Below are 12,264 nucleotides of genomic sequence, written 5' to 3' on the forward strand. Positions count from 1 at the left end.
GCCCTGGCCGGTTTGGCTCGGTGGATAGAGCATCGGCCTGTGGACTGAAGGGTTCCAGGTTCGATTCCGGTCAAGGGCATGTATCGTGGTTGCGGGCGCATCCCCAGTGGGGGGTGTGCAGGAGGCAGCTATTCGATGTTTCTCTCTCATCGATGTTTTTGACTCTCTATCCCTCTCCCTTCCTCTCTGTAAAAAACCAATAAAATATATTTTAAAAAAATTATATGAATATCAAAAGAGCACATTCCATGGCTATTTTATACTCTGATATAACTAAATAGCTTTCACAAATTTAGAGGTCAAAATTTATTCTCAAAGGCCTCAAATAATAAATATGGAAAGGCCTAAATTACTTTTTGGTAACCATAAAATAGATCTCCAATAAATATGACCCGCTGTCTCTGGGGACTCACTGGACAGAATTTATGGTTCCAAAGGTTACTGTGGAGGTTATATCAATTCATCATATGTCATGGAGTGTTTAATAATACTCAGAATTTCCTTTAAGGGACCTAATATAAAATTTGTCATTTAGTATTTAGAAAAAGAAAATGTTTGCTCATATCCCTTAATTAATATAATGAAAAACACAGTTGCCTATTTACATTCTTAATCATTTGACTACACTACCCCCATATACTTGAGGAGCAGACAATAAAGAAGTCATATGTAATACATACATATGACTTTCCTATTGTGAAAGTGGGATGCAACTGGCCCCCTTCCTCATCCTCTTCCTCCTCCACCCTCCGCCTCCTGCCTGCCCGCCTGCCCGCCTGCCCTCCCTCCACACCCATTGCCTCTCCCCCCTTGATTTGACGAGATAGGGAGGAGGGAGATCTGATAATTTGGGTTACTGCATAGGTGGCCTCTTTCATCTATTATGGTTTGGTATCATACAAAGAACACTGAACTAGGAATTAAAAGACCCAAGGTTAAGTCTCAGTACCACCTCTTCCTAGCCATGTGACCTTGAGTAAGTAACTTATCCTCTTTAAACTTTCTCATTTATAGTATGGGAATACTACCTGCCTTGTCTACCTCATTGAATTGCTACATGGATTAAATAATAGAATGTATTAAAAAACATGCTGAAAGCTTAATTCTGAAGTATAAGGCATTTAGTGCCAATCATTATGATTAATATTATAATAATGTTATAATGAAATATACTAATTATTACTACTAATAAAGGAAGATATGAGGGAGGACTGCACTGCTTACATTAATATTCTGTATGTCTTAGTCTCAGCATGGAATGAATGGATTGCAGGGAAGGATACTGGATAGCTTCTCTCACTCTACATCTTCAGAGCACTGTTTTACATTATTTCTAAACAGTAGACATATTCACATTCAAAGGTAAGTGCTCAAAAACAAATATAAATGCTTGGGAACTGTTCACGTTGGATTATACATTTCTCCACTGGAGCATAGTCAAGAGCTGACTTTACATAAAAAAGTCAGAGAAAATGTACATAAGGCAAACAGGGAAAAGGAAATTTGCCGTCAAATGTGTTTGCACTCTTAAAACATCAATGCTATTCAGAAGCAGAACATGCTTCTCTGAGAATAGACTCAGTAATACCAACTTCAACGAACTATGGCACTCAAGCACTGTGACAAATTCCAGAGACACAAAGATAAATTAAACCTTATCCTGACCCTACAGTCTAGCGGCTGAAGCAGATATATATGCTGCCAACTGGATTAGCTCAGAAATAGCCTATAGAATATTGAAACAAACCATTGACTCAAACTACAGTTAATCTACTTGCACTCACTACAAAGGAATATGATCCAATATAGCACATGTCAATCAACTCAGAAAAGAATGGAAAAAGTTTTTCTTTCCAAACATAGGATAAAACCTAAAATTAAAATCTTAATGACAATCAGAAGTCAATTTTTAATATTATATTCAATAGATAAAACCAGGCGGGAGGTTAATTCTATAATCACACAAAATGTTAAAATACAACATATTTAAAAACTCACTTTTGAACCAGGAGGCAAGCCTTCTAGTTCTTTAGGTTTTATAAAAGTCCGATGCTGGGTCTTGTGATCCAGTTTCTCCTTGCTGGTCAAAAATTGCAATCTGCATTTTGTACAACGATGAACTCCTTTTTTCTGTTTAAAAAATAATATTAGAAATAATAATTTATTAGAGAATATGACATTGGGCAAGTTACTTACTCTCTATAATGTGTTTGTATTACTATTTTAGTTTCATTTGCTTCCTTATCTATGAAATGAAAATGACCATATACCTGCTTTGTAGAGTGGTGATGAGAATTACAGAAGATGATACAAGTAAAAGTACTAGTAACTGTCATACGGCAAGTGATTAATATATGTCAGTTGCTTTGTTATTATTATTATTTTTTCCACTCCATTCATCAGTTTATTTCGTTAATTAAATTCCATATATGAGTGAGATCATGTGATACTTGTCTTTCTCTGACTGACTTATTTCACTTAATTGCCTTATTATTATAAAGATTTAATGAGGCTATTTAACACATCTGAAATCCTTCACCTTTTCTTAAAAGTTCTACAAGCTGTACAGTTAGCTCTAAAATCACTCAGTGGAAAGAAATAAAATAAAATGAAATAAAATAAAATCATTCAGTGGCTCAGTGGTTGAGCATCGACCTATGAAGCAGAGGTCACAGTTCAATTCCTGGTCAGGGCACATGCCCGGGTTGCAGGCTCCATCCCCAGTGTGGGGTGTACAGAAGGCAGCCGATCAATGATTCTCTCTCATCATTGATGTTTCTATCCCTCTCTCTCTCTACCTTCCTCTCTGAAATCAATAAAAATATATTAAAAAATAAAATCACTCAAAATATATTATTTTTAGGAAAAAAGTTTCATCTGAAGTCTTCAAAAAGAATAAAATTGACTATAGATTCAACCATTTTTATTGTCTTAAATGGCACTAATATGATCTCAATTACAAGCTTATACTCCTGCTATGGTTTTCGAGTATTTTGTGAACAATTATACAAATTGCAAGTACTTTGAAGGATGTCTGGTGATCTTTTGTATTAATAGTCGTTCCTTTACTGCAGGCTGGGGAACATCTGGCCTGTGGGCCATATAAGGCCTACAAAATAATTTGGTCTGGTCCGGCCAAGGCATTAGAGGTAAGTTAATTAAATGTTTGACCAAATACAGCAGGCTAGTTTTTAAGTTGATAATGGACCTCAAATGATGTAATAAATATCTAAATGGCCCCTGGCACAAAAAAGGCTCCCCACTCCTGCTCTACTGACTGCTGACTGCCTATCTCTTAGGTTCTTGAAACTTACAAAAAGTTTGGGCACTCAAGGTGTGTCAGTAATCTCTAAGATTACTCCAAGTTTTGATGATCTAGTAAGAGGAATTATAAGATTTAGAAGTTGTGATACCTGTAGCTCTGATTTATTACAGTGAAAGGATACAGAGCAGGATTAATACAGGAAAGAAAAGCACATTGGGTGGAGTCTGAAGGATACTGGCTCCAATTTCCAAGTGCTTCTCCCGATGGAGTTGTATAGGGCACAATCAATCCTCTAACAATATGAAAGCGTTTTATTTTGTTTGTTTGTTTGTTTTGCCAGGAAAACTCTTTTGAGTCTAAGAGCCCTGATTTTTTATGGGGTTCAGTCACCAATCTTCAGATTCCCAGTAGAAAAGCAAGTGTTCACTACAATCATATTTTTTTTGGACAAGTGATCTAGAAAAGCTGGTAAACATGGTTCAAAGTTTCAGGCATGCAAAATACTCATCAGTTAACAAAGGTTCAGTTTTCAGGAGTTAAGTAAAGCCGGTTATGCAAATAGACCCTTCTGAAAATGTGCATGATTTGGCAACTCAAGACCTGTTGGGTTAACTACATACATGGCAAGTTGAGAAATACAACTCAGGGTCTGAAGAGTGACCACAAATCATGTAAACCACATAAGAGACACAGTCCTCATAGCAAGCCCATTCTTCTCTTTCTTACCTTTCTAAGCATATTATTACTCCCTCCACATCTACACTTCACCCTGGTGCTTAGCAAAGCATGGGAGAAAGAATTATGTTAAAAAAGCTTCCTAATGAAATAGTCAGAGCTTTATATCTCCTACTTCTTTTCAAAATCAAAGGTCAAAAGATGAAACATAGAGCATCAAGACCAGTGGTTCCCAAATCCTATTCCTCAAGAAATGTTAATAAAAGACAGAGAAACAGCAATCAGACTATCAATACCCAGAGGGAAGGTAGGGGAGGGTGGGGGTAAGGGGGAGAGATCAACCAAAGGACTTGTATGCATGCATATAAGCCAAACCAATGGACACGGACAACAGGGAGATGAGAGCATGAGTTGGGGGGGGGGGCGGGGAGGTTGGGGGTTAATGGAAAATGAGGACACATTTGTAATACCTTAACCAATAAAGAAATTAAAAAAAAGAAACGTTAATAGATATTGCACAAATAAAAGGTTCAATGGTCAAATAAGTTTTTGGGAAAATATATGCGATATCCCTTGCTTGGAGATTTATTATTTTTTTAGCATATTGAAAGCTCTTAACAAATTATTTTTTAAAAATATTAATTTTGTAAATCTAGCCATTTAATGAATCTCCTTTTTTCTGGAGACAATTTTAGAGCAGAACCTCTCTTAACATCTGATGGAACCTTGGTGGAGAAACCTTAGAATAGAAAGATTTTTTTTGTTAATCCCCACCCAAGGATATCTCTCTCTATGTGTTTCTCTCCCTTCCTTCCACTCTTTCTCTTCTTCATGTTGATTGGATAAAGGAAAAGCAGCTGGTGATAGCATTCTCTCAGCTGTGACACAGAGAGAGAAACATCGATGTGAGAGAGACACATAGCTTGGTTGCCTCCTGCCCACGTCCTAATCAGGGCCAGGGATCGATCCTGCCACCCAAGTACATGCCCTTGACTGGAATTGAATCCAGGACCCTTCAGTCTGAGGGCTGATACTCTATCCACTGAGTCAAACTGGCTAAGGCTAGAACAGAAAGATTTTGCCAGATGTTCTTAAGGATGAGGTGGCATATCAGGATAAAAAAAATAAGCATGTTGGTACCATCCCAGTCATAACATATGTGATCCTAAATGTATTTGGATATGCTACTTTTATGAATTTTTTGTAATTAACAACTACAAGTTGATTTCATGATTATCTAATGACTGGAACTAAAGGCAATGTTAGCAGTGGTGTGGAATAAATTGGCCATGACAGTGTAATCAATACTAAGAAAATGTAATAAGCTGATCAGTGAGAAGACAAAATTTGATTACAAAACTTGATTAATTAGATTCAGGGAATTCACTGACTGCTTCTGATTTTGGCAAAGGTACCATTGCTCTTTCAAACACTCAAGAATAGATTTACTTCAAAGAATGGGCAAATATATAGTGATGGAAGATGATTTGACTGTGGATGGTGGCCACACAATGCAATATTTAGATCATGTATTAGAAATGTACACTAGAAACCTGTATGGCCCCCCAACAAATGTAATTTAAAAAGTTTTCAGCCCAAATAAAAGATGGTCTAATTGTGTCAGGAAAAGAACAAGCAAGCATAAAATGATAATTCAAAGGAAAGATGAAAGCACTAATACTGGTATCTGAGAAATTACATAGCAGAACTGGCAAGTCATCCAGGAAACAAATTATAACCTAAATGTAACTCTCTGGCATAGTTCACATTCTAGAAAAAGTCTCATTGCTGTTTCCTTTATCACTGATGGCTACAAGAGACTGTTCCAGGTCACTGATGAGAACCACATGTCTTCTCATAATAAAAAATGGGCCAGAAATAGGAAATAACGTTTGAAGAGAAAAAGGAAAGAGAAGACTATGAGTCCTCAATTATATCTTCCTCGGTTCATACTTATCCTTTTCTCTGCTCCTGATTACCTTCAAAATCATTTCCATTCTCAACATTCTTAGACCCCCGAAATATCCAACCTAAATATTCCACTCACATTCCCTCTTCTCCTCTACTCTAGGCTTCATATTTCTACCTACACTTCAGAATTTTCACTTTCATGAGCCACATCATGAGGAAGGAGACAAGTAAAAGAAGTGGAAGTTTCATAAGTAATTCAGCATAAATTGTAAATTGTGTCATTTGGAACAACTTTGCTTTCCTTCTAGAACAAATCTAACCAATGATCTATATATATATATATATATATATATATATATATAAAATCTTTTCACTAAGACAAAATAAATAAGAACTGCTAAATCTTACCTGATGTTTCATGTAATGATTCATGTAGGGGGTTGCCATTCTACTAACTTTGAGGCAAAATGGACACAGCAAGTTCTTTGTGTTTTCATGGGATGTTCTAAAATGAGTTTCTACATCAGAAAATGTTGATGATCTAAACTGGCAAACCTAGAAATATAAAGAAGGTTTAGTTGAACTTGAATGTATAACTGATATGCAATTACATTAAAGTAGCAATGATAAATCATTTTTTCAGAGGAACATTACGTTCTAATTCATCTTTGCTGCCTATACAATCAAGAATCCTATTACTTCAAATAATAATGATGATCTTTGAAACAGAAAAGTATCATTCAAACTCTGACACCTCTTGTCCTATAAAACTTATCCTGCTATATAAAATGAGAGTATTCTCTTCTTTGGATTTTAAATAACATCCAGAATATGATAGAGGCAATTTATCTTTATCTTGCTATCTTATTGGGAACCACTTCAAATTCTAGAAAAATAGTGGCCACAAAGTATTTAGTTGAGTTTCCCATAACTAACAGCATTTACTATTTCTCTGGCATGTCTTTATTTTCCCTACTTAGTAAAAAAGCCCATATGTTTGTCTTTTTCTAGCAGGGTATTTTGTTTTTCTAGTACAGGGGTCAACAAACTATGACTCACAGGCCAAATCCAACCCACCACCCACACATACATGAGTTAAACCAAGGGAGTTTTTATGATTGAAGAGGGTCTTCAATTTAGTAACTTGTTTTACTTAAATGGTTAAAAAATAATAAAATACTATTTCATGGCACATGATAATTAAACTAACAGCTAAGTAGACAATAAAATGTGTGTGTACCTGGCAAATATATGGCATTTCACCAGGTTTATGAGTGTCCTTCATATGTTGTAAAAGAGTATGTTCTGTTTCAAATGACAATTCACAGATTTTACAAATCGCTGAAATTAGAAAAACACACGTTACATCATTTTAAGGATGTATATAAATAAAAGGCTTATTTTGTACATCTATAACAACAGCAACAAGTAATAATAGTAATAGTGATGGTGGTTCCAATAATTCTATAGTTAACTCTGTTAATGCTGTAGTAAGGACTTTACTTATATTAGCTTACTTAATAATTCCCATTCCATAGTTGAGAGAGGTACTGTTATTTTTATTCCCATTTTTCAGATGAGGAACCTGAAGTACAGAAAGTTTAGGTAACTTGCTTGAGATCTCGCAGTTGTATTAAAAGGCAGAACTGGAATTTGAGTCCAAGCTGTCTAACTCCACACTCTGTGATTTCAACTTTCATTGCAGTTATCTTTCTTATTAGAGTATAAATCAAGATCATTGATTTCATATTTGAAAACCAGGGACTCTGGTTTTTAGCTTACCCCTTACACATCATACAGGAGATATGCCCTATTTAAAAGAGGGATCTCAACTTAAGTAATCTTATTGAAAAGTTTCTGCAAGTTAAAATTCGCTTTTCAACTTTGTCCTCAAACTACAAAGTCTATTTCTTATTTTTCTATCAGAGTTCTTAAGGATCCCTCATAGTTTATATGATCAAAATAATTGATGCTTAGCACTTCAGTGAAACTGTGACTTACTAGAAAACTCATGAGGTGTGTGTGTACTCTCAATGTGACACTGCAGCTGGAATGGTGTAGGATACTGACGGTAACAGTGCTGGCAGGTGGTGTGACTTTCCCAGCTCTCACTGTTCTGCTTCTCAAGTTCCAAATGGTGTTTCATGTGATTCATAAACCTATAAATAATTGTCAACAGGTGCAAATATTCAGATTTATAACAAAAAACCCTCACAAGTAAGTATCTGAACCTAAATGTCAGAAAGGCAGTTATATTATTCAGAATAATATATCTAGGCCTTAAAATCCTCTAGAAAAGTGTGCACTTCAAATAATCACTTTCATTAAATGGCTCAGTAAATCTATTTGTAAAATACAGTGGAACCTCGTTTCTCGAACTTAATTTGTTCCAGAAGGCTGTTCAAGAAGTGGTTTGAAAACTGAATGATTTTCTCCCATTAAAAATAATATAAATTTAATTAATCCATTCCAGACTGCCAAATGATTCCCTTTTTCAAACCTTTCTTATATACAGTACATGTCTAATATACTGTTTAATCCTATATGATAAAAGGCTAATAAGAAAATCAATCAAACAGCAGAATGACACGTCTCTATGACACACACTGACTACCAGGGGGCAGATGCTCAACACAGTAGCTGCCCCCTGGTGGTAAGTGCACTCCCACAGGGGGAGCACTGCTCAGCCAGAAGCTGGGCTCATCGCTGGCAAGCACAGTGGCAGTGGTGGGAGCCTCTTCCACCTCCGTGACAGTGCTAAGGATGTCTGATTGCCTGCTTAGGTGGGGAGCAGGCCTAAGCCATCAGTCGGACACCCCCTGAGAGCTCTTGGATTGTGAGAGGGTGCAGGGCAGGCTGAGGACCCCCCCTCCCCAGTGCACGAATTTCAAGCACTGGGCCTCTAGTTTAAAAATACTTCTTTTCTTAAATTTATAGGACTATCTTCTACTAGCCTTAAAGGAATTTTTCATATATCACTGCCTCCAAAATGCTATCACCAGCTGCTTTTCCTTTATCCAATCAACAAGTTTTTCTACCTATTCAATTACCTATGATTGCTGTTTTGTGAACACTTTCATACCTTTAGCAACATTAGCACTCTTGATTGCCTCTTTATGTTTTAAAATTGTGCTAAGTGCCAGGAACTCCTTTGCTAGTTGCCTGCTAGATTTATTTTGTCATCTGAGGTATCAGCATGAAAAGGTTGTCTGTTCGAAAACTGAAGTTTTGATCCATGGAGACATTTTTTTCCTGTTAAAACTTGGTAAAGAAAAGGGCTTGTTGTCCTAACCAGTTTGGCTCAGTGGATAGAGCGTCGGCCTGCAGACTGAAGGGTCCCAGGTTTGATTCCGGTCAAGGGCATGTACCTTGGTTGAGGGCACATCCCCAGTGGGGGCATGCAGGAGGCAGGTGATCGATGTTTCTCTCTCATTGATGTTTCTAACCCTCTATCCCTCTCCTTTCCTCTATGTAAAAAAATCAATAAAATATATTTCTAAAAAAAGAAAAAGAAAGAAAAGGGCTTGTATGCATGAATATAAGCCTAAACAATGGACACAGATACCAGGGTGGTGAGGGCATGAGTTGGGGGTTGAGGGGGCAATGGGGGGATAAGGACACATACATAATACCTTAATCAAGTTAAAAAAAGAACTGAATTGTTCAAGATGGGAGACGTTTGAGAAACAAGGTTTGACTATAATCTCTTGGTTTTAAAATAACCCATTAATAGTTAATATGAAATACCATGAATTTTCTAGAACACTTCATTATTATTTCAGATAAAAATTTTTATAAAGAAAAACAGCAGGCTACTTTTCCATATATGAAATACTATATACATTTTAAAATAAAATACTTAAAGGAAGGAAACCCTACCACCAAAAGCAGTTATAAACTCATGAGAGAAATCTTTTTGAAGGCCTTAAATATATAAAATAGGCTTCAGTGGCTTAAAGGACAAATTATTAGTATTTTTTTTTATATAGTAATCATCATGGAAGTTTTACTATTTATCTTTTCACACTTTCAAAACACTACTTCACTTTAGAGCTGCTTATAGTACACTTTGAAATGTCTTTTTTCCCTTTCATTTTAACATCACCTCTATTCAAATCTATTTTAAAAATCCTAGTCTTGCCTAAATGCTACAAAATTTCTAGATGTTATAAAAGATGGTGAGCTTAAAATTTCTAGACAGTTTGATAATCTAGAAATCTGTAACCAGTCTTTTGAAATGAAAATAAAAAAGAAAGGGAATCCAAGATGGCTGCCAGTGGGACTGCAGGCTGCTAGATAGTGTGAGAGTGAGAGAATGAAAGGAGAGTGCGTGGACGTGCGGGGAGTGTCAGTATTTGTGAGGGACAGCTATACTACAAGAGACTGTTGGGGACTGGCGGATGAGCCCCACGTAACTGGGCAGCCTCTACTGCAGCTGAAATCTCTCCTGGAGCAGCTGGCTCTGCTGCAGAGGCCATGACATCTTGAAGGGGAGACAGCTGTGATCAGAGACTGACTGTGATTGGAACCCCAGCCTTACCTTCAACCAGGGAGATCTCGGATGCCTCCCGGGACCTTACAACAACAATGCCCAGGGACCAGTTACCTCAGCTGCAAATCCACGAATGCTGGAACTCCAACCTCCCCAACCACGGGTGCCTGAGAGGTCTGCTCAGGGGGAGACAAATGCATGAATTTTTGGATGGGCCCTGTGCCTTTTCACAGAACAGAAGAAACAGCTGAATCAAAGAGCACCCACCCAGAACTGGTGAATTAAACACAGCTGGCATTGCCTAAAGAAAGTCAATGCAGGAGAGAGAGTGCTACATAGCCACAAACCCTGAGAGGAGCCATCACGGGGAGACAAAGAAACAGCCCACATAAGAAAGAAAAGGAGAAATCACCAGAAAAGGAAGTAAATGAAATGGAGGCAAGCAATATGACATAGAAAGAATTCAGAGCAATGGTCATAAGGTCACTGAAAAGGGTGGAAGACAAATTCAACACCATGTGTAAGAACCAAGAGAAATGAAGAACCAAGAAGAAATGAAAAATGACATTGCTGCAATAAAGACCTCAATAGAAAGTATCAACAGTAGACTAGAAGAAGTGGAGGACTGCATCAGTGAGCTAGAAGACAAGGTAGGAAAAAATACCCAAGCAGAGAAGCATGTAGAAAAAAAAACACTTAAAAAACAGGAGGAGAGCCTAAGGGAACTTTGGGACTACACAAAACAAAACATCTGCCTAATAGGGGTACCAGAAGGAGAGGAAACTGAGCAAGGAATAAAAAACCTGTTTGAAGAAATAATGACAGAAAACTTCCCTGATATTGGGAAGTAAAAACTCACACAAGTCCAAGAAGCTCACAGAGTCCCCAACAAGATGAACCCCAAAAGATCGACACCAAAACACATTATAATTAAATTGGCAAACACAAACGACAAAGTAATAATCTTAAAGGCTGCCAGAGAGAGACAGAAAGTTACTTACAAAGGATCTCCCATCAGACTATCAACTGATTTCTCAACAGAAACACATCAGATCAGAAGGAAATGGAATGAAATATACAAAGTCATGCAAAGCAAGGGTCTGAATCCAAGAATACTGTACCCAGCAAGGCTATCAATAAAAATTGTGGGTGAAATCAGGAGCTTCATAGGCAAAAAAGGACTAAGGAAGTTTATTACCACCAAACCAGCAATGCAAGAAATGCTAAAGGATCTGCTATAAAAAGAAGAAATAGGAAGGGAAGAAGGAACACAGGCATAAAGAATAAAAATGGTGACAAACAAGTACCTATCAATAACGTTAAATGTAAATGAATTAAATGCCTCAATCAAAATACATAGGGTAGCTGAGTGGATAATAAAACATGACTCATGTATCTGCTGTCTACAGGAAACCCACCTTAGAACAAAGGACTCACAAAGACTGAAGGTGAAGGGATGGAAAAAGTTTTTCAGGCGAATGGAAATGAAAAAAAAGCTGGGGTAGCAAAACTTATATTTGACAAATTAGACCTCAAAGTGAAGGCCATAACAAGAGATAAGGAAAGCCACTTCATAATACTAAAGGGAGCAATTCAACAAGAAGATACAACTCTGGTAAACGTATATGCACCCAATGCAGGAGCACCCAATACATAAACAAACAAACAAACAAACAAACAAAAAAACTTCTGGAGGATATCAAGGGAGAGATTGACAGCAATACAGTCATAGTAGGGGACTTTAATAACCCACTAACACCACTGGACAAATACTCTAAACAAAAAAATCAGCAAAGAAACAGCAATCCTAAATGACTCACTAGATCAGATGGAATTAATTGACAACTTCAGAACATCCCACCTCAAAGCCAGAGAATATATATTCTTCTCAAGTGCACATGGGTCATTTTCAAAGATAAAC

At 37.0% G+C, this 12,264-nt stretch overlaps 1 protein-coding gene across 1 annotated transcript in view; it reads right to left on the minus strand.

The window, feature by feature from the left end:
* The window catches only part of ZNF280C (zinc finger protein 280C), a 54,494-nt gene that overhangs the window by 12,110 nt on the left and 30,120 nt on the right, over nt 1–12,264 (minus strand). The window contains exons 11-14 of the mRNA XM_081115431.1: nt 7,853–8,010; nt 7,092–7,192; nt 6,260–6,406; nt 1,999–2,130 (exon numbers count right to left, since the gene is read on the minus strand). Coding sequence (XP_080971557.1) covers nt 1,999–2,130; nt 6,260–6,406; nt 7,092–7,192; nt 7,853–8,010 — 538 coding nt within the window. The remainder of the gene's footprint in view (nt 1–1,998; nt 2,131–6,259; nt 6,407–7,091; nt 7,193–7,852; nt 8,011–12,264) is intronic.

This window comes from Myotis nattereri, assembly GCF_964212035.1.
Source record: "Myotis nattereri genome assembly, chromosome: X".
NCBI lineage: Eukaryota > Metazoa > Chordata > Mammalia > Chiroptera > Vespertilionidae > Myotis > Myotis nattereri.